This window comes from Bos taurus, chromosome 6 (assembly GCF_002263795.3).
Source record: "Bos taurus isolate L1 Dominette 01449 registration number 42190680 breed Hereford chromosome 6, ARS-UCD2.0, whole genome shotgun sequence".
NCBI lineage: Eukaryota > Metazoa > Chordata > Mammalia > Artiodactyla > Bovidae > Bos > Bos taurus.
In genome coordinates, this window is record NC_037333.1 from 6,015,851 (window position 1) to 6,039,717 (window position 23,867).

Consider the following 23,867-nt stretch of genomic DNA (forward strand, 5'->3'; position numbering starts at 1 on the left):
CGCAAAACTGGAGGGAAAAGAAAAACACTTGTCCCATTGTTTAACTTCCCAATATAGTGTTTATGTTATTGGTATAACAACAGAAATGGGAACCATTAACAATTACAGCCATTAACAATTTACACTCTCTGAATCCAAAACCTTTATCCTAGAATACATAAATGTTTACCAGAAATACCATTACCAATATCAGATTTGTAATAATTAGAAGTGTAATTTTTTAAAAAAGCAAATTTCCAGGAAATCCCTGGTGGGCCAGTGCTTATGACTGTGCTTTCATGCCTGGGCCTGGGATTCAATCCCGGGTTGGGGAACTAAGATCCCACAAACTGTGTAGTATGACCCCCTCCAAAAAGTTTCAACTTACAAACACTTAAATTACATTTATTGTTATAAATAATAGCATAGACTTAAGGAAACTGTTATTAGCAAATAATTCCAATACTCTAAAAACACTTCCCAACCAACATTACAATGTTTATAGCAATAAAAGTACTTTTATTTATAATGCCATAAGGATAGGATACTAATTGAAAATAATCAGACTATTTTTACTTAATAATATCCAAGATGAACAGAAATAGTATCACATTACAAATTATTTATCTTCATGTGATTAAATTATTTTCTCCTGTGACTTGCATGGAATTCAATTACAGTACAAAGATGAAAGGAGTTGAGGCTCTGCCAAGTAGATTACTGAAAACTTGGCTCCATTGGCTTGGGGCAAATTACTTAATCTAAACCCCAAATTTTCTCTTTTGTAAAATACCATCTACCTCAAAAGAATGCTGTGAGGATTAAAACAAACAATCATAAATTGTACAAGGAACTTTGTACGTTCCCCCATCATTAAGGTCTACATCCTTTTAATGATCCCCAATAAAATATGCATTATAACACTCTAGACCCATGGCTATCAGGTAGCTAAGAACGCCTTTCTGATAAAGAATTCCTATTATACATGCATTTAGAAGATTCTAGTATTTCCAAACAGCTATGATTACCTTTTTATCAAAGGATTTTTTATTTGTAGATGTGATTCTGGGTGGAACTCATGAGCTTTAGAGGCTACATCTAAGTTCTTGAGTTCTCTTTTAAAGCCTGAGGAGGAAAATGAGAAAAACAAAATTATGTAAGTGATCATTCAGAATTTACTCCATCTATAAGTGAAGTGAAAGCTGCTCAGTCGTGTCCGACTCTGCAACCCCATGGCCTCATGGACTATAGAGTCCATGGGATTCTCCAGGGCAGAATACTGGAGTGGGTAGCCTTTCCCTTCTCCAGGGGATCTTCCCAACCCAGGGATCAAACCCAGGTCTCCTGCATTGCAGGAGGATTCTTTACCAGCTGAGCCACAAGGGAAGCCCAAGAACACTGGAGTGGGTAGCCTATCCCTTCTCCAGCAGATATTCCTGACCCAGGAATCAATACTTCTCCATAATTTACATAAGGTTTTCTATATAACGGGTAATTCTCTTCCAAATTAACAGAAAAAAAAAATAGTTATTCAAGCCTTTGCTCAAATAATACCTTTTCCGAACCCTTTATACAAAATTAATGGTTCTTTCCTCAATTTATTACACATGAAAATGTCAGCAATGCCCCAAAAGTGTTATTCTTGATGGGTCATGTGAACTGTGTTTCCCATTTACTCTTAACTGATGAATGGGTGGGAAGATCCTACATTTGAAAATAGATGCCTTGAGTTGCCTGCCAATCAATGCAGGAGACGTAAGAGAACTAGGATTCAATCCCTGAGTGGGGAAGACCCCCTGGAGGAGGGCATGGCAACCCGCTCCAGTATTCTTGCCTGGAGAATCCCATGGACAGAGGAGCCTGGCGGGCTACTGTCCATGGGATCGAAAAGAGTCGGACACAACTGAAGTGACTTAGCACAGGCTCACAACTTAAGTTCAAGTTTGGACTCAGTGTTTACTGGATGGTTACTTTATATTAAAACCAACTTTAAAAACTTACACCACCTTACAGTCTAGGTTTCTTCCTTTACCTAATGAGATACTACTATCTATTTTACCCGCCTCACAGGAATATTAGGAACATCAGCCGAATTAAAATGAGGGTATTACGATAACATGTAAAATGTCATTCCACCATGAACTAGCTACCATTTATTGACTGCTTACTCAAGTTTTAAGAAGTTGATAATAGTTATTTCACTTAATCTTTACAGTTGAAAAGCATTTTTACTTGAAAAGACAATGGACCAACTTCAGTTATTCAGAATTGAGTATCTGACATACATTTTCTTGAAAATGAAAGAAGTGAACCTGTCATTTCAGGAAAACAACTGGCAGTATTTATTGCCAATGATAAAATTCAAGCTTTTGGATGAAAGTAAGGGTTTTGGAAAACCTGTATTTACCACTATGAGTTTTATAGTTTTCCAATAATTAATATTTTTGCTGATATCTGTGGTAATGTTTAAAAATGTGTTCTTTAAAAAGATATATACAGAAATGTAACAACATTTGGAAGACTTGCATAATTTAGCAATCTAAGCCTCTCTCTTTGACAGCTACTTTATGACTAAAAAGAAGTAGTATCAGAAAGAATCTTAACTATTTTTCATTCTTTAAAGTCTGAGAAATTTCTAAGTTGAAGTTATAATTTCCCATCCACTGTGATTTTAACTACAGAATGTTTATTTACTTCTTAACTTATCTGTAACTTAAAGTTTAATATTCACAAATACAAAAAGAATTAAATACTTAATTCTCAAAGTATCCACACAATGGGCAGCAGGAGGCAGCAGAGGTTTTATAAATATGCTTGAAATTTTAATATCACTGGCAGGCATTCAACCAAGTGGTCTGACTTCAGAATTCCAACTAACTTAAAAATAGATGTGTTATTTTTCTCTTCTGCTGACACAGACATCCATGTGTCTTTACCGAGAATTTCGGCTCCAGGTTCTTTGCAAATCTAAGAGTTGGATTTTAACACTTGGCAAAGCAGCTACTTCAACATCAACACAAGGAGCTTTAATTAATAATGCTAATTTTGGTACTGTATACAAACAAACCTAAAGCCCAACAGTCAAGAAATCAAAATATATTTACTTAATTTGAAAAGGTAACCTAGGTTTAAAACAGACTTACATAACAAGAAAACCAAACTGCTATTCTAGACACTATCCTCACTCTTGTTGTATACAAAGATTTCAGACTAAAAAAATAATATTGCAACTACAAAGCCTAGAAATCCAAGAACAATAACCTAATCAATGATCTGATTTACAATAAAAAGACATTTAACATTTGAATACTTTAGGGAAAAAAAAAAATCACAAAACTTTAACTGTATAAATATTTCTGGCTAAACTTACTACATGCCAAAAGGAACAGATACTTTAGTATGTAGTAATCTACTCTATCAGATACCAAATTTGGGGATGATACGAAATAAAAAGCAACGAGCCTTCTTTTCTTACTGGTATTTTACTTTAAAGAAAGAGCAAATAATGCTATTTTGCTACAAATTAAATTTCAACACAAAGTTTATGGTTTTTAAAAATATGTAAATATTTGATGATGCTAGGCCACAGCAACTACTTCTCAATGGTTGGTGAAGCTCTTTCTTTATTTAGAGAAAATAAACTTAGTATGCATAGAGACAAAATCAAATGTTAAAAGTACCTCTAAAGTATATTCTTTAGATATACTTTCTAATGTATTTATTTTAAATGAATATACTCTGAAGTTTGCAAAAAAATCTTAGAGAAAAAAAATCAAACTTATGTATACAAATATACTTTTTGATTAAAATATTTTTTCATTTACTAATTTTAGGATTTAATAACATTAAGGATAGTGTATTTCACTTAGCACATGGAGGTACAGATTTTTTTATAATAAGAATTAAGGAGATTAACAGATTTTTTTTGACCACTGATTAACTCCTTTCACTCTTTCTTGTCCTTTGCAAGATCAAGACTCTCAGCTTGCACCAACCCTGACTTTTATGATTAACTGAGGTAAAGTTCTAGACTCCAAAGTAAATGGCAAAAGTTTTTGAAAGGCCTATGTGATTAGTTACTTACAATCTGTAAATGTCTTAGCAAACATTTATTTCAGTAGATAACCTTACTCCACAGAGAAAAGAGTCCATTAGGTGTGAACTTCAAAGGATTCATCTAACATACGTACTGAATGGTACCCACACTCACCTTTCTCTCTCCCATTACAGAAAAACTACCACTCCTTTCATGCAAAGCCTTCCCTGTTCCACTTTCACTCTACTTCCAGAGATCTCATTCCATTAATTACTGTTCTGTCCTACTCTTAATTTTCACACCTTTCTCCTCCTCTGTACAACATCAGTCCCTTACCTTCTGTAACATAAATGCAAAATAAGTGCTCGGTTTCATTTTTCTCCTTTAGTTTCCCTGGTGGCTCAGCTGGTAAAGAATCCACCTGCAATGCAGGAGACCTGGGTTCGATCCCTGGGTTGGGAAGATTTCCTGGATCAGGGAACAAATCCACTCCAGTATTCTGCCCTGGAGAATTCCATGGACCGTATAGTCCATGGGGAGGCAAAGAGTCGGACACGACTGAGAGACTTTCACTTCACTTCGTTTCTTTACTATTCACAGCAAGGATTTTGACAGACACATGCATTTATTTACTGCTTTTTTATTCACTTTTTATTTTACTGTAATCTTTTCTGAAAAACTTTTAGTTGGAAGATAACTTCAAAAAGTTCAGAAAAGCTGAAAGACTAAAACTACTACAAAGAATACCTACCTGTATATCCTTTACCCAGACTCACCTATTATTATCATTTTACCTTTTTTTTTTCCCCTGAACCATTTGAAAATAAGTTACAAACATCCTGGCCCCTTACTTCTAAACAGTTCTATCACATTCTTGGTTCTATTCTAACGTGTCTCTACCACTGCTTTCACTAGGTCACTAATGCCTTCAGATCAGATCAGATCAGATCAGTTGCTGAGTTGTGTCCGACTCTTTGCTACCCCATGAATCGCAGCACGCCAGGCCTCCCTGTCTATCACCAACTCCCGGAGTTCACTCAGACTCACGTCCATCGAGTCAGTGATGCCATTCAGCCATCTCATCCTCTGTCGTCCCCTTCTCCTCTTGCCCCCAATCCCTCCCAGCAGCAGAGTCTTTTCCAATGAGTCAACTCTTCACATGAGGTGGCCAAAGTACTGGAGTTTCAGCTTTAGCATCATTCCTTCCAAAGAAATCCCAGGGCTGATCTCCTTCAGAATGGACTGGTTGGATCTCCTTGCAGTCCAAGGGACTCTCAAAAGTCTTCTCCAACACCACAATTCAAAAGCATCAATTCTTCGGCGCTCAGCCTTCTTCACAGTCCAACTCTCACATCCATACATGACCACAGGAAAAACCATAGCCTTGACTAGACGAACCTTTGTTGGCAAAGTAATGTCTCTGCTTTTGAATATGCTATCTAGGTTGGTCATAACTTTGCTTCCAAGGAGTAAGCGTCTTTTAATTTCACGGCTGCAGTCACGATCTGCAGTGATTTTGGAGCCCAGAAAAATAAAGTCTGACACTGTTTCCACTGTTTCCCCATTTATTTGCCATGAAGTGATGGGACCGGATGCCATGATCTTCGTTTTCTGAATACTGAGCTTTAAGCCAACTTTTTCACTCTCCACTTTCACTTTCATCAAGAGGCTTTTGAGTTCGTATTTAATTTCTGCCATAAGGGTGGTGTCATATGCATATCTGAGGTTATTGATATTTCTCCCGGCAATCTTGATTTCAGCTTGTGCTTCTTCCAGCCCAGCATTTCTCATGATGTACTCTGCATAGAAGTTAAATAAGCAGGGTGACAATATACAGCCTTGACGTACTCCTTTTCCTATTTGGAACCAGTCTGTTGTTCCATGTCCAGTTCTAACTGTTGCTTCCTAACCTGCATACAAATTTCTCAAGAGGCAGGTCAGGTGGTCTGGTATTCCCATCTCTTTCAGAATTTTCCAGTTTATTGTGATCCACACAGTCAAAGGCTTTGGCATAGTCGATAAAACAGAAACAGATGTTTTTCTGGAACTCTCTTGCTTTTTCAATGATCCAGCGGATGTTGGCAATTTGATCTCTGGTTCCTCTGCCTTTTCTAAAACCAGCTTGAACATCAGCAAGTTCACGGTTCACATATTGCTGAAGCCTGGCTTGGAGAATTTTGAGCATTACTTTGCTAGTGTGTGAGATGAATGCAATTGTGCAGTAGTTTGAGCATTCTTTGGCATTGCCTTTCTTTGGGATTGGAATGAAAACTGACCTTTTCCAGTCCTGTGGCCACTGCTGAGTTTTCCAAATTTGCTGGCATATTGAGTGCAGCACTTTCACAGCATCATCTTTCAGGATTTGAAATAGCTCAACTGGAATTCTATCACCTCCACTAGCTTTGTTCGCAGTGATGCTTTCTAAGGCCCACTTGACTTCACATTCCAGGATGTCTGGCTCTAGGTCAGTGATCACACAATCATGATTATCTGGGTCGTGAAGATCTTTTTTGTATAGTTCTTCAGTGTATTCTTGCCATCTCTTCTTAATATCTTCTGCTTCTGTTAGGTCCATACCATTTCTGTCCTTTATCGAGCCCATCTTTGCATGAAATGTTCCTTTGGTATCTCTGATTTTCTTGAAGAGATCTCTAGTCTTTCCCATTCTGTGTTTTCCTCTATTTCTTTGCATCAATCGCTGAAGAAGGCTTTCTTATCTCTTCTTGCTATTCTTTGGAACTGCTAAATCAAACCAGCAGTTTTTAATCCTTATTCTGCTCTACCTGCGACCATTTTTCTTCTTGAAGCTCCCCATTTCCCTAGTTTCTGTGCGATAATTTCCTCAGCTGTATTTTCTCATACTTTCCAGTTACTACTCATTCTTTTCCAAAGTTGCTCCTTCGCTCTACCTTAGCTCATCTCTTCTAGTCAACAAACCCCATGTTCCTTCATCTACCTTCTGCCCTGACATCTCATGTTTTCCTGAGTGATGTTGTTCACGTCTCTGGCATTCAATTCTGATATATGTTGATGGCTACCAATACATAATGTTTCCTGCATTTCAGACATTTGTAACTGTCTAATAAATCTGTTTACCTAAAATGACAAACCAAGCAAATCCAAAACTAAATCTGACATCCCCACTCAATGCCAAAATATGAGGGCTTCCCAGGTGGCCCAGTGGTAAAGAATTTGCCTGCCAGTGGAGGAGATGTAAGAGACACAAGTGCGATCCCTGGGTCGGGAAGATTCCCGGAGGAGGAAATAGCAACTCACTCCAGTATTCCTGCCTGAAAAATCCCATGGATAGAGAAGCCTGGTGAGCTACAGTCCATGCAGTCACAAAGAGTCAGACACAACTGAGCGACCAAGCACTCTCACCCCCCAAATCTGTCTCTTCTTCCTATATTCCTCCAATTGGTAAATGGTGAATCCACTTACGTAAGACCCAAATACGGCTACTCCTAACTTCCTACTTTTCCTGTACTGTGTACATCTGTCATAGAACCTGAATCCACTGTCCACATATTCTTATAATCTCTGAAATCTTCTTTCTTGACATAGATATAGCCTTAGTTTATGCACTCATCTTTTCTCCCCTAAGTTATTAAACTCTGTATCTAATTTTTCTCCCACTGCTCTAAATTCATCCTCTACACAACCACTAAAAAGTCTTTTCTAAAATGCAATTGGAGTATACTACTCTCCTTGTCCTTTGGTGCCTTTCCACTTCTTAGGATTTAAAAATAGCATAAAAGTTTCATCATGATTTGGCTTCTCTCTAGCCTCTATCCATCATCTCAGAATTTCCATGGATGCATTCCAGCCTTGTATATAACAAGTTATCTGTATTCATCTAATATGTGGTATCTTCTCCTGACCATGTACTTTTGAACATGTCATTTCTTCTGTTTTAAATGCAATTTAAGTGATTTGAAATTATCCCCATTAGTGACCCATTTTCAATACAGGAGCTAAAATAATCTAAATGGCATTGTGGAATTTCAACAATGTTTTCAAATAATAGCTGTAGGCAATATAAGTATTTTTTCTATTTGCAACAGAACCCATAAATATAACAGGCTATGTAGTATCTCTATCAGTGAAAAATTATTAGTGAAATAACCACAATGGCCCTACTTTAGATTTTAAGTTCTCTACCAGTACCTAAACTTATACAGACTAATATTAAAAGCTGACTTAAATGTCAAACAGAATATAGAAATTAAAAATTTTTTTCTAAGGTTCTTTAACTTCGTCAAAGTCTTTTATCCATGGATAGAAAGTGATTCTTCAGGTCAATAATGTACGTGTGTCCCATTTTATAAATAAGAAATAGGAGAAATCCAAGAAAATGATACCATGCCACAAAAAATTAAATTGTGCTTGACTGGGGAAAAAAAAAATCCACACAGGGCAACCTTTTAGCTTAGGAAATAAACTGCTATACCCACTTTAACATGTTCTCAATCAACGACAAGGGGAGGGGAATACACATATGGATACCATAAGGTATGTACTTTAATAAAGGTTCCCTAAGCAAAGACTGGGCTTCCCAGATGGTGCTAGTGGTTAAAAAAAAAAAAAAAAAGCCTGCCAATGCAGGAGTCTTAAGAAATGCGGATTTAATCTCTGGGTCTGGAAGATCCCCTGGAGGAGGGCCTGTAAACCCACTCGAGTATTCTCTCCTGGAGAATCCCATGGACAGTGGAGCCTGGTGGGCTACAGTCCATTGGGTCACAAAGAGTCAGACATGACTGAAGTGACTTAGCATGCATGCACACAAGCAAAAACTAGCTTAAAGAACTCTTACAGGTTTTGAAGTTTATTAAAATAGAAAATAACAAGTACTGGTGAGGAGATGGAGAACCTGGAACTTTTGCGCAATACTGGTGGAAATGTTAAATGCTGCAGCTGCTATGGAAAATAGTGTAGTGGTTCCTCAAAACATTAAACATAAAATTGCCAAAGGATCCAGCAATTGCACTTCTGGGTATATATTGAAAAGAACTGAAAGCAGGGATTTCAGGTATCTATATAAATAGGAGCATTTCATACAATACCCAAAAGGCAGAACCAACCCAGATGTGGACAAACAAAATGTGTTACGTCATATAATATAATGTTAGCCTAAAAAAGGAGTGGGATTCTGATACATGGAGGAACTCTGAAGACACTGTGCTAAACAAAATAGTGAAAGTGAAAGTCGCGTCTGACTCTTTGCAACCCCATGGCCTGTATAGTCCCTGGAATTCTCCAGACCAGAATACTGGAGTGGGTAGCTATTTCCTTCTCCAGCGGATCTTCCCAACCCAGGGATTGAACCCAGGTCTCCTGCATTGCAGGCGGATTCTTTACCAGCTGAGCTACAAGGGAAGCTCAAGAATACTGGAGTGGGTAGCCTATTCCTTCTCCAGGGGATCTTCCCAACCCAGGAACTGAACTGGCGTCTCCTGCATTGCAGGCAGATTCTTTACCAGCTGAGCTACAAGGGAAGCTCAAGAATACTGGAGTGGGTAGCCTATCCCTTCTCTAGGGGATCTTCCCAACCCAGGAATTGAACTGGCGTCTCCTGCATTGTAGGCAGATTCTTCACCAACTGAGCTATGAGGGAAGCCCATTAACGAATGAAATAAGCCAGTTGTAAAAAGACAAATAATTGCATAATTCCACTTATATGAGGTATCTACAGTAGTCAAATTCAAAGAGCCAGAAAGAAGAACAGCAGTTGCCAGGGGCTGGAGGGAGGAGGAAATGGGGAGTTGCTTAATGGGATAGAGTTCAATTTGCAAAGGTGAAAGAATTATGGAGATAGATGCTAGTGACAGTGGCAAAACAATATGAATGTAGTTATTATCACGCAATCTTTACTTAAAAATGATTAGAATGACAAATTTTGTTATGTATTTTATAATTAAAAAGAATATTTTTAAGTGGGCTACATATATACTCTTTCATATTAAATGGGGAAATCCACTACAGAGTTCTTATAACAATGCACTCCAAACCATCAACATTTCTATGACCCTGTGTTTTTAATGTCAGGAAGCAAGCATCATTTTGTAGAGGGCACTGAACTGGCAATGACTGTTCAGTTTTTACTGACTTTGGCTGTTGATTTTTTGGCCAACCCCTTACTGTTTCCTGTAATACTTGGTTACCAGACTTTTATCAGATTTTTAAAACAGGCGAGACATTTTATATGGGAAAGGAAGGTTATTTCCTTAATATAAGTGCTTCCTTCTGATATTATACCCTCTGAAGAAAACAAAATACTTAAAACATTTAATCAAATTTAACATCTGCAACCTGAAAAATAATCTCCATAAAAGCCTTAAGGAAGATAAAGACTAAAAACAAACTTTAAAATGTGTTCATCATAGCTGTTTTTTATTGTTAAAAATTATATCCCTTCTAATCCTCTCAATTCTAAAATTTGAAGACAATGTCTTTGACTGCAACCTCTATAATCCCCTTGCTCATCATTTTCCTTGAACCCCATTTCCCAAGTTCTTCAGGTATAACCTCTCAGTAATAATCCCAAATTCTATACACATTCAAACATCTAATTTTCTTTGCTTCTGAGCTGCTCTATGTTACTAACAAATCATCTATAATAATTCACACCATTACACATTTACTGCTTCCAAACTGAACTTTTCCAACAGGCTGTTTATCAGGTTTTCTGTCTATCCTTAATGCATGCGGCAGACATCAGGACTGTTCATACAGACTGAATGCACTGGTAAACCGCCCTTTTCCACCCTCTGTGATACTAGCCTGACTGTGAAGCCTTGCTCAGCCAGTGAGATATGAGCAGCAGCGCCTGGATCACTTCTGGGTTGACAGTTTTAAGCCCTCACACGTGACTGATTCCCCACATTGTGCCCCCTTCACTGCCCTCTCACGCAATGCTGCAACAATTAGAGAAACACTGGTGGAGATGTAGGTACCATGCGTCTCAGGCCCTGAGACATCACAGGAAAAGACGTCATGCTGACCTCCACTGGATGTGTGTTGTGAGCAAGAAACAATCCAGTGTTAAGACACTGAGATTTTCAGGTTGCTACCACTGCAAAGGCCAGAATCTAGCCTAGCCTGGCTGACACACTTGCCCTTTTTCCTACTTCCTGAAGTAGCTATTTGCATCCTTTAAGACTTTAAGCATAAACTCTCCCAACTTCCATCCTCATTACTCATCAACTCATTAGTAGAAGGACTGTTCTCAGCTACTTTACTCTTAATATCATGATTTACTTTTTACTGCTACTATTACAATATATTTAAATAAAAATTTTACCTTCTAAGTTATTTTTGCTCTGTTGGGAGGTATAGTTCACACGTTCTGTGTTTAGGTTGCTTGTCTTAATCTGATCACTAGAAAAAAAAAAACACACACCAAATATATCAGCTATCATGGATTATTATTTACTTTACCCTAAGAAAAAGGAAGGAAACAACATTTGTTAAACAATTATCATACACCATGTGCTGCTCTAGGGGATTAATTACATCTCAACAATACGTAAAGTAGTGAATATCCTCATTTTACAACAGTTATTATCTTCATGTCACAGATTAAGGCTGTGAAAGCCGAATTAATTTGCTCAATAACTTAAAGAAGCACAAGCTGGAATCAAGATTGCCAGGAGAAATATCAATAACCTCAGATATGCAGATGACACCACCCTTATGGCAGAAAGTGAAGAGGAACTAAAGAGCCTGTTGATGAAAGTGAAAGAGGAGAGTGAAAAAGTTGAGCTTCAGAAAACGAAGATCATGGCATCTGGTCCCATCACTTCATGGCAAATAGATGGGGAAACAGTGGAAACAGTGGCAGATTTTACTTTTTGGGCTCCAAAATCACTGCAGATGGTGACTGCAGCCATGAAATTAAAAGACGCTTACTCCTTGGAAGGAAAGTTATGACCAACCTAGATAGCATATTAAAAAGCATAGATATTACTTTGCCAAGAAAGGTCCATCTAATCAAGGCTATGATTTTTCCAGTGGTCATGTATGGATGTGAGAGTTGGACTATAAAGAAAGCTGAGCGCCAAAGAATTGATGCTTTTGAACTGTGGTGTTGGAGAAGACTCTTGAGAATCCCTTGGACTGCAAGGAGATCCAACCAGTCCATCCTAAAGGAGACCAGTCCTGGGTGTTCACTGGAAGGACTGATGCTGAGGCTGAAACTCCAATATTCTGGCCACCTCATGAGAAGAGCTGACTCATTGGAAAAGACTCTGATGCTGGGAGGGATTGGGGGCAGGAGGAGAAGGGGACGACAGAGGATGACATGGCTGGATGGCATCACCGACTCAATGGACATGAGTTTGGGTGAACTCCGGGATTTGGTGATGGACAGGGAGGCCTGGTGTGCTGCAATTCATGGGGTCACAAAGAGTTGGACACAACTGAGCAACTGAACTGAACTGAAGCCTATCTGGTTACAAAGTCCTGATCTTTCTAATAGCTTAAGAACTATTATGAAATTACCCTGCCAAATAAAAAAACTTCCCTAAGTCTTCATTATAATGATTATTTTAGTAAAACATGGGTGGTCATTTTTTACAAATCTGGCTTTTCAATAATCAATGTGATAAAATACCAGCTAATATCAAATTAAGATGTTTTAGACTGATTAAGGGAAGACATAGTGGGTTAACTGACCTAAGCTATGGACATATTTCAGAGGTTACACAGAGATGTGGAAGTAGACTGCTAACAGTAATATAATAAATGTTTTCAGAATTAAGAATTATTGAACACATAGCAGGAGTCACAATACTCGTATCAGATAAATTAGACTTTAAAACAAAGGCTGTGAAAAGAGACAAAGAAGGTCACTACATAATGATCAAAGGATCAATCCAAGAAGAAGATATAACAATTATAAATATATCCACCCAACATGGGAGCCCGCAGTATGTAAGACAAATCCTAAACAAGTATGAAGGACGAAATTAACAATATACACAATAATAGTGGGGAGAACTTTGATACCCCACTCACACTTATGGATAGATCAACTAAACAGAAAATTACAAAGGAAAAAAAAAAAAAAAAACCAAACATGTATCTATAAAGCTCACTAAAGCAAAGCACAGTAAAATGAGGTATGGCAATAAAAGGCGTTAAATTTATCAAAAAAAAAAAATAATAAAGTGCTGAAAAATTTTAAAAAAAATAAATAAATAAAAATAAAAAACCATTAAAAAAAAAAAAAAGAATTATTGAACACAAACTTAATTACTTGGCTGTATTCTTTAATATTTGCTAAAGGAAAAATATCTCCTTCATGGAACTGGGTTATGACAGAAGAAAATAACCCCAGCTCTGAGTTACAGATGTTAGAGATGGGATAATGAGCATTAAATAGATTGAAGAATTAAGCAATGAGCTTAATGACAGATATACCAATTTAAATTTATGGTTTAAAACTTGTAGTATATATCAATAGTTTTTAGTGGCAAAATAATAATACATTTTACTTTCTAAATTTCTTCAAAATAAACAGTTGTTATTTTGGGAATCAGGAAATAACTATTAAAATGAAAAACTCAAAATATCAAATAACCTGCAATATCCCAGGTTACTCTGAGCTCAAGCTCTTTGCTTTTCATTTAACTGACCCCAATCTTTGAAAGTTCCTTCAAGTAATTAAAAAGAGAAAATGGATGGGGGGAAATTATTTATATAATTTGTGTATTACCTGAAAGATGTGGTTTCTTTATCACCACTGATATCCACCAGTGTACCATTTCCATCAATAATAGGCGAGTCCAAATTAGCAGAGCCATTACTGATATGATCACTGCTTTCATATCCAGACTCTGTCCTTTGCATCTGCCAGTTGTCACCATGAACTTTAGTTTCTTTGAGGGCTTTATTTTTCTCTGCTACTTTTCCATTAAATTCAAGGGAACTCCTGCTTCCTGTTTCCTGCTTCATTTCATCTTCATATATAGTCATTAAACACTTTTGCTTTGGATTCTCTTTCGGCCAATCGTTAAAACTCTGATCTTTGCTACATTTAGACTTGTTACTGATATTTGATTTATGCCTTGGACTCTGCTGCCTTTTTTCACTTTCATTAAAAATACTATCAACATTTAATGTTTCTCTCATAGGTTTCCAACCTCGGTTTCGGCTTTTATTGCTGCCGTTAGAGCTGCTTCCTTTATCACGAGAATCTTGGCTACTGTCTGTATCATACCCAGTACCACTATCACTCTTAATTTTGCCAGTTATTTTCTCTCCCAAAGCAAGAATCTGGGATTTACTTGAACTTAAGGTTTGTGCAGAAGTTCGATTCTGATGGGCATTTCGGTCATGCTTACACGGTCCTTTTCCTTGACTGTGATATAGATGTGAATTCCCATACTGTCTAAAGCCATTTAGGGTAGGAGGTGATCCAGTCTTGAAATGTGGAGGGTCTTCATCAACCAAATCTTTAAAAATAAATAAGTAAATAATGATACAAAAGCTATTCAGAGCCACTTGTTAGTCACAAGCCAAACACCTTCTTTGGGAAGAAAAGTTAAACAGGAATAATCATAGTTATTTAAATCACATAGTGCTTTGAGGTTAAAAATTGCTTTTGAAATCTCTATTTATGCTTGATGTGATACATTTATAACATAAATGGTTATATAATGATTTTAAAAAATTATCTGCAAAGCAGATCACAAGGTAATTAGAGAAGTTTAAAAAAAGGTATTCTATCTCATTCATAATAAAAAGCATAAAAATAAACATATTTTCCCACCTATTATATTGGTAAGATTAAAAGTTTTCTAAACCAATTACTGCAGGAAACAGACATCTAATCACCATTGGTGGGAATGCAGACTATCAAGTATTTTAGGAGGGCAACTGAGCCACACCGATGAAAACTGAAAATAATCATACGCTAACCCAGTAATCATTCTGAAAAATTTTTATGCTATGGCTACATGCAAAAAGTACACAAAGGTAACTGTGAAAGGATTTCACTGCAGCAAGAATATTAAATCAAGTTTTAAAGCCTAGAAGTATCAGTTAAATCATGGTATGTCCATAAATAAAAGAGTATAAAACCATAAAAGTAAGACATGACCATGAAACTCTTAACAGCAGAACAGAGCAAAGGTCAAGGGTTGCAGGAAAAAAAGTTCTTTTTATTTAATTGTATAACCTTCCTTATTATTTGAATGTACCATACAGGCGAATTGAATTTATAGTTACAAGGTGAAACTATAAAAAAAAACCCACAAAATTTCCAGGCTATAATTGAACAAGAACTAGGGAACTTTACATTTATAGATGTAACAGGCATATTATAGAAATCATACTAAGATACATAACATATAAACAAATATATATAATATATAAATAAATTAAAGTGTATTAAATTATAAAATTAGCTTTAAAGTATAAGATTGTAGCTGCCTTTCTCCAATGAATGTTACAAGTTCTTAACTTACCTCTATGTCTACCCAAATCTTTTCTCTGTCCCCTCTCCAAATCTTTCCTTTGTGAGGAAAGTAAGTTTTTCTGTTCAATGGCTTTTAGAGCACATTCTCTGGAAATGTCTTTTATTTTTTCCCTTTGATCATTGTGACCTGATTTAACTAAAAAAAAAAAAAATTCTTATAATAACAACACATCATTTTTCATGCTATTCAATAAAAGTACAAACTGCACTACATTAAAAATTTAAGATGCAATATATTAACAAAATACAGATGAGTATATAAAACGGAAAAAGGTACAGTTCCATTAAGAACTTTAAAAAGCATTTATTATAGTTTTTTGTTAATGATAATTGTTAATTCTCAATCTTTTCTTGCTTTATGTAAGAATAAAGTAAATGGGTTACTTTATGGTTAGACATTATTTTATTAATATATGTTAAAAGCCCTTTATAAAATCATCCTCAAAAGTCACTCAATTAGTTATATATATTTCTAAACCATAATTATATACACCATACTTTGATATCTCCTGTTGGATCCTAACCACTGATCTTCATTTGTGAAAATTAAAGTTGTAGGTTGATAATGACAAGAGAGAGTTGAATAAACAAGAGGTTAAAAATAAACTACAACAATAGTAACTTCAAACTCCTGTTGCATTCAGTAATGCTAAATTTAATTTTGGCATATGAGCCAAATTATTAACTAAATGTTTTTCCTCTCCAAGTTAATAATTAACTCCTTGAAGGAAAGGCCATATCCATATCATAGCTTTCTTTGGTGACAGTCCAGATTGCCTCCAGCCTATTATGTACAGCCTTGAGTACACGGAAAAACTCAACCATTAGTTGAATCAAAGTGTTCAAATAAAACTATAGGTCTCAGACAAATGCTTAAGTCAGAAGATAAAATTTTTTTCTATTTGCTATTTTCTCTTCATGGCCAAGGAAAGCTAGTTAAGGATTCTCCTTCTGGTCTTTAAAAAGAATTACATACAGTAAGTGAAAAGGGGGGAAGCTTAACTACTCAAGGACAATGTAAAAATGAAAATTTAAATACATATCTGGTCAGGAATTCTCTGGTCGTCCAATGGTTCAATCCCTGGTCGGGGAACGAAGATCCCACGTGTCACACAGAACAGCCAAAAAAAAAAAAAACCACATACCTGGTCCTCTACCGCCACTTGTTTGAATGTGGCTCCGATTAAATGATGAAATGCTATCTGCTTGAAATTTCTGATTTTCTCTCTGCTTTGTCTGATCACCAAATCCATTTTCTTTTGAATTTTCTGACTTAGAAATCGAGGGCTTTTCACATCCTTAAAAAGACCAAGAAAAATGTTTCATTCCTTTCATCCTCTCTACCAGAAGAAGAGATATTTGAATCATCTTTTCAGTCACTTTTAATACTAATGAGAACATCATTTAAAAACTTAGAGGACTGACATCTTTTAAGGATTTCTACATGCTCTGTTAATACATTCAAAAGTGGCCTAGCTCCTTTGGACTTTTCTGGTGTACTTACTTGAAATCTCAGTACTCATCACTAGCAAGAGCTACCAGCCAAGTAACCCATCCTGGGCTTGTGTGAGCAGGGTAGTGGGTGGCTGCTGAAGGTGACTCTGAGGCCACAGATGAGGAAAGGTTCTTTAAAAAGACTAACTCAAAGTATTAGAATTTTCCTGGACTCCAAAGAAACTACATTTTGAGATTATCCCCAAAATTCATTTCATATTCACTATATTAGTATTCCTAGTGTGATTCTGACCATGAAAAACACTAAAAAGAACTTCTAAAGAAGAATTACCTATATTTTCTGCAATAGATTTATGATGTGACCAGTTGATGACCTGCCTGAGTGCATCTTCAGTGGAAACTGCTGTGCCATCTGGGTTCGCATAAAACAAAAGCAATGGCTGGAAATGGCATCGGATACACTTGGAGACCACATCTTTCCATCTACTTCCAACCTTAAAAAAAATCACAATGAATAGAAACAGAACTTTGCAATCAATGCATTACATGAAAAGGCAGAGACTGAATTATTTTGTATATTAAAAAAATTTTAAAGACACCCAGATACTAGCAGTTCAACTATTCATCATGTTATACAATTAATTTTATTTAGAAACTAGTCAACATAAAAATATTTTAAACATTATCATTTAAAAAATTGATAAGCAAGATTATACACTTTCTATATCAAGATCTAGAATATCAAATTTTGAAAGGCTTTGCATATACATGGTTGACTGACTTTTGACAGACTTCAAGCAATTTAATGGGGAAATATAATCGTTTATTAAACAAATGGTGCTGGAACAAGTGGATGGCCATATGAAAAAATGAACTTTGACATCATTTCACTAAAAGCATAAAAATGAACTCAGAATGAGTCATGAAAAAACTATAAAGAAGACGATGTTATGAAAGTGTTAGTCGCTCACTGGTGTCTGACTCTTTGCAACCCCATGGGCTATAGCCCGCCAGGCTCCTCTATCCATAGGATTTCCAAAGCAAGAATACTGGAGTGGGTTGCCATTTCCTTCTCCAGGGGATATTCATGACCCAGGGACTGAACCCAGTCTCCTGAATTGCAGGCAGATTCTTTACTGTCTGAGCCTCCAGGGAAGCCCTATAGAAGAAAACAAAAGATAAAATCTTAACAACCTTGGGGGAGGTAAAGATTTCTTAGATAGGACATCAAGCAAGTCAGAGAAGAAAAAAAATTATAAAACTGGCTTCATCAAAATGAATTAATAACTTCTGCTCTTTGAAAGACACCGTTAAGAAAATGAAAAAAAGGAAAAAAAGCCACATATATCTAATAAAGAACTGGTGACCAGAATAAAGAATGATTACAACTCATTAATAAGACAATCCAATTTGAAAAATGTACAACACATCTGAACACTTAACCAAAAAGACATAAAAAATGGCCAATAAGAACATGAAAGACTACTCAAAACATTATTAATCATAGGGGAAATGCAAATTAAAACCACACTGAGATAATGTCATACATTCGCTATAAGGGCTAATGTTAAGATGACCACTAACATGGAGTGCTCCTGAGAATATGGAGCAACTGGAACTCCAGTACATGGCTGGCAGGAATGTAAACTGTACAATCACTTTGGAGATCAATTTGCCAGTCCCTTGTAAAGATTAACACATACCATACAACCCAGAAATCCCACTTCTGAGTATTATCTAAGATTAATGGAAAATAGTATGTTCACACGAAGTCTGTTCATAACTCAACAAGTGAATGGATAAACTGTTACACGGTCATAAAATGGAACACAACAATAAAAATAAGGCACTGATACACACAACACAATACACATTTTAATATATGACTATATGTTAAAAGATATATATATGCTTAGCAAAGGAAGCCAAACACAGAGAATACGTATTATAAGATACTACCCATATAAAACTTGTAAAATGAACAAAACTAATCTATGGTGAGATCAGTGATTTCCTGGGGCCTAGGGTGGAAAAGTGACAGCAAAGGGACACGAAAGGTTTTTCTGGAGTCATGAAAATGTTCCATACAATGAATGTGGAGGCTACACAGGCATATATACAGCTGTTACTATCCAAACTATAAACTTACAAGGGGTGCATTTTAATGTTTGTAAATTACACCTCTCTAACGTTCATTTCGGAGAAGGCAATGGCACCCAACTCCAGTACTCTTGCCTGGAGAATCCCATGGATGGAGGAGCCTCGTGGGCTGCAGTCCATGGGGTCGCTGGGAGTCGAACACGACTGAGCGACTTCACTTCCACTTTTCACTTTCATGCATTGGAGAAGGAAATGGCAACCCACTCCAATGTTCTTGCCTGGAGAATCCCAGGGATGGCGGAGCATGGTGGGCTGCTGTCTATGGGGTCGCACAGAGTCGGACACGACTGAAGCGACTTAGTAGCAGCAGCAACATTCATTTAAAAACAAAACCAAACAAAAAGCATTCTAGAATATTAGCTTAGAGAAGAAAAGGACCTTTAAAAAATTGCTGAGGAGCTTGTTCATATTACACACATTTAGCTGTTTACTCTCTTTACTTGGGATTCTGAGATACTTGAAAAACTAGACTAATTTGAAAACAAAACAAACCTAAAACTCAGAGTGACCATATACCCAGTTCTTTCTTCAAATTTTGACAATTTAAGCTATAAGGATGCAAAATAGGAGTGCCAAAATGCTGCTACAAACTGACTCAAATGGAACTTCTTAATAAACTGCCATATCAAAGTATTAAAGAATAAATAAAGTCTGTCACTGTTTCCACTTTTTCCCCTTCTATTTGCCATGAAGTGATGAGATCGGATGCCATGATCTTAGTTTTTTGAATGTTGAATTTTAAGCCAGCGTTTTCACTCTCCTCTATCACCCTCAGCAAGAGGCCCTTGAGTTCCTCTTTGCTTTCTACCATTAGAGTGGTTATCATCTGCATATCTGAGGTTGTTGGTATTTCTAGTGGAAATCTTGATTCTAGCTTGTGAGTCATCCAGCCTGGCATTTCATATGATGTACTCTGCATATACGTTAAATAAGCAAGGTGACAATCGACAGTCTTATGTAATCCTTTCCCAATTTTGAACCAGTCCATTGCTCCATATCTGGTTCTAACTATTGCTTCTTATCCTGCACAAAGGTTTCTCAGGGGCCAGGTAAGGTGGTCTGGTACTTCCATCTCTTTAAGAATTTTCCATACTTTGTTGTGATCCATAAAGTCAAAGGCTTTAGCATAGTCAATAAAGCAGAAGTAGACTTTTTGGGGGGGAATTCCCTTGCTTTTTTCTATGATCCAACAGATGTTGGCAATTTCATCTCGGGTTCCTCTGTCTTTTCTAAATCCAGCTTGTACATCTCTCATTTAGCACAATGCTTTTGAGATTTCTCCACACTCAACAGTTGTCTGTATCAACAGCTCATTCCTTTTATTGCTGATTATTATGTTCCAGTGTATGGTTATACCACAACTTCTTTATCTATTTACCTGATGAGTTATCTTTGTCTATTTACCTTATGAGTTATCTTTATCTATTTGAGTTGTTTCTAGTTTTGGTTACTATAAATAAAACTACTAAGAACACTGAATTATAAATAATGTATGGATACATGCTTTTACAGGAGTGGAATTGCTAGGTTGTATGCTAAGTATTGCAGAAGGCAATGGCAACCCACTCCAGTACTCTTGCATGGAGAATCCCATGGACGGAGGAGCCTGGTAGGCTACAGTCCATAGGGTCGCCAAGAGTCAGACATGACTGAGCGACTTCACTTTCACTTTTCACTTTCATGCATTGGAGAAGGAAATGGCAACCCACTCCAGTATTCTTGCCTGGAGAATCCCAGGGAGAGAGGAGCCTGTTGGGCTGCTGTCTATGGGGTCGCACAGAGTCAGACACGACTGACGTGACTTAGCAGAGGCAGCATGCTAAGTATACATTTGAATTTATAACTGTTTTCTAAAGTGATTATCCAATTTTGCATTTCCATCAGCCTCATGAGAGATCCAGCTGTTCCACATCCTGGTCAGCTCTTGGTGTAAACAACCTTTTTAATTTTAGGCATTCTAATAGGTGAATAATGCAATCTCATTGTGAATTGAATTTGTACTTCTTTTATGCCTAGTGATGCAATGAATATCATTTCAAGGGCCATTCATATATTAATATCTTCTTTTTGAACTGTCCAAATCTTTTGCTCACTCTTTAATTGATTTGTCTTTTTATTACTGAGTTGTAAGAGTTCTTTATATATTCTGGATATGGGCTTTACCAGATATATAATTAACAAATGTTTTTTTCCCAGTCTATGCTTGTCTTTTCATCTTATTGAAGAGCAGAAGTTTTGACAAAGTCCAATTTACCAGTTATTTTTATGGTCCATGTTTACTGACTGTTATCTAATAAATCTCTCTATAGCTAAACAGCAGTTTTAAAAGTCTTATCTGGTATTTCTAGTTCTGTCATGTTTAGTGTTTTTCTTTCTAAAGTAATTTAATATCAGATCTGGCCTGGAACTGGCTCCAAGATCATCTGGATATTAATCTGAATCTTTACTTTTGAGATGCTGATGCTCCAGGTTCTGAGAGAAAGGAAGGTAAGCTCCATTTCCCTACCCTGCCTGCTCACCCCATATCATGTGACTTGAAGGAATGAAATGGCAGAGCAGATCTGCCGTTATTCCTTCAGGGGATGGGTCATAGCTTCCTACTTCTTTGAGTATTTTGTAATTTTTTTTATTGAATGCTATTTTGAAAAGACATACTGAAATTTTACTGAATTTTACATTTTTCAGTATTGAGGTTTTTTCTTTTTCTTTCCTTTTAAATTGTTAGCATGTAGTTATGTGTTGTTAAATGGCATGGGATCAGCTTCATCCTCTGACAGCTTCATTTTAAGCTTTTTATGTCAGGTCCAGAGCAATCTTCAGTCTCGGAATAATTCAGCCCCAGTATTAAGGTGATACTTTTCTGAGGAGTCTACTTGATGTTCTGTGTACCCACTCTTGCTACTAAGATGCAAGCTATCCTAGCCCTGTGCAGGTTCTGGGAATGGTCTGGCCTTGTTTCCCAGGGGTCATTTCTCCCACCTTGTGCACATTTGCCCTACACATAGTTGATCACTATTCAGCCAAAGATTGAAAGGGGAGCCCTCTGCCGATCCCCAGGACTTTCCCTCTGTACAGCTTTCTTTCTGGTAATCTGTCCAGGAAATTTTAGCCATCTTGGCCCCTGTGAACTACAATTTCCTCAGCTCAATGAGACTGCGAGGCTCTGTTTGGGTTTGCCATCTCTGCACTGCAACCCAAAACGACCTCTAGGCAGCAAGCAGGGTTCACCATGTTGGTTCCTTTTTTCTGTTAGACTGCCTGACGTCCAACAATTATTCGCTTCATCTATTTGGTTTTCTAATTTTTAATACTGAAGGTCTTTAATGATGCTATTATAATTAAGCCCACTTATTATTAATTTATATAAGTATCTGCATACAATTATTATTTTTATATAATTTTATCATTATTATATCATTTACCCCTCAAAAGTAAAAACCACAGTAATTATTCCAGTTAGTCAAGTGTCACTTACCTCTTTCACATTTGCATCATCAAAAAATACCCATTTGGAACTCTTGGTATGAAAAGCAAAGGCACAGTAATGTCGGCTGGTGTAGCAAATCATGCCAACAAGGTGAAGCTCACTATTTTTGGCATTTTCATCAGTAACTCTATAAAAAAGCTGTTTAAAAATAATGTATATTTAATAGTTCTTTTCACAGATGAGGAACAATCATTTGATGAGTCATGCATTTGATCCTCTAGGACAATTATTTCTCATGCATACTGTCCCAAACTGATGTTAGTACTAAAGACACCACACCGCACTGTTAACAGAATTATTACTTTCGATTAGTCTATAAGAGACATGATGTCTAACAAAATGTAATTACTACAACTTAGTTCAGTAGCACAGCATCTTGAACACAGGACACTTTACATACATAAAACAAAATGAGATAAATCACACATTTCCTGATAATTCATGGTTGAATCACATTATTTTAACATACATTAACCATACTACCTAAAAGATAACTATCTCAAAGCTTAACTGTAACATAAATCAATTTAAAATAAGATAGTAATATGCACACTTATGGCAGAAAGTGAAAAAGAACTAAAGAGCCTCTTGATGAAAGTGAAAGAGGAGAGTGAAAAAGTTGGCTTAAAGCTCAACATTCAGAAAACTAAGGTCATGGCATCTGGTCCCATCACTTCATGACAAATAGATGGGGAAACAGTGGCAACAGTGGCTGACTTTATTTTGGGGGGCTCCCAAACCACTGCAGATGGTGATTGCAGCCATGAAATTAAAAGACGCTAACTCCTTGGAAGAAAAGTTATGACCAACCTAGACAGCATGTTAAAAAGCAGAGATATTACTTTGCCAACAAAGGTCCGTCTAGTCAAGGCTATGGTTTTTCCAGTGGTCATGTATGGATGTGAGTTGGACTAAAGAAAGCCGAGCACAGAAGAATTGATTCTTTTGAACTGTGGTGTTGGAGAAGACTCTTGAGAATCCCTTGGACTGCAAGGATATCCAACCAGTCCATCCTAAAGGAGATCAGTCCTGGGTGTTCATTGGAAGGACTGACGCTGAAGCTGAAACTCCAATACTTTGGCCACCTGATGAGAAGAACTGACTCATTTGAAAAGACCCTGATGCTGGGAAAAATTGAGGGCAGGAAGCGAAGGGGACAAAAGAGGATGGGATGGTTGGATGGCATCACTGACTCAATGGACATGGGTTTGGGTAGACTCCAGGAGTTGGTGATGGACAGGGAGGCCTGGCATGCTGTGGTTCATGGGGTC

At 36.8% G+C, this 23,867-nt stretch overlaps 1 protein-coding gene across 3 annotated transcripts in view; it reads right to left on the minus strand.

Moving 5' to 3' along the window:
- The window catches only part of USP53 (ubiquitin specific peptidase 53), a 59,511-nt gene that overhangs the window by 2,987 nt on the left and 32,657 nt on the right, over positions 1-23,867 (minus strand). For 2 of the 3 annotated variants that reach the window (XM_003586178.6, XM_059887850.1), the window contains 7 exons: positions 22,585-22,734; positions 17,281-17,443; positions 16,640-16,792; positions 15,484-15,630; positions 13,731-14,469; positions 11,316-11,392; positions 1,008-1,104 (listed from right to left, as the gene is read on the minus strand). In XM_003586178.6, the coding sequence (XP_003586226.2) occupies positions 1,008-1,104; positions 11,316-11,392; positions 13,731-14,469; positions 15,484-15,630; positions 16,640-16,792; positions 17,281-17,443; positions 22,585-22,734 (1,526 nt within the window). The remainder of the gene's footprint in view (positions 1-1,007; positions 1,105-11,315; positions 11,393-13,730; positions 14,470-15,483; positions 15,631-16,639; positions 16,793-17,280; positions 17,444-22,584; positions 22,735-23,867) is intronic. The other variant, XM_024993481.2, reaches the window with a different exon arrangement.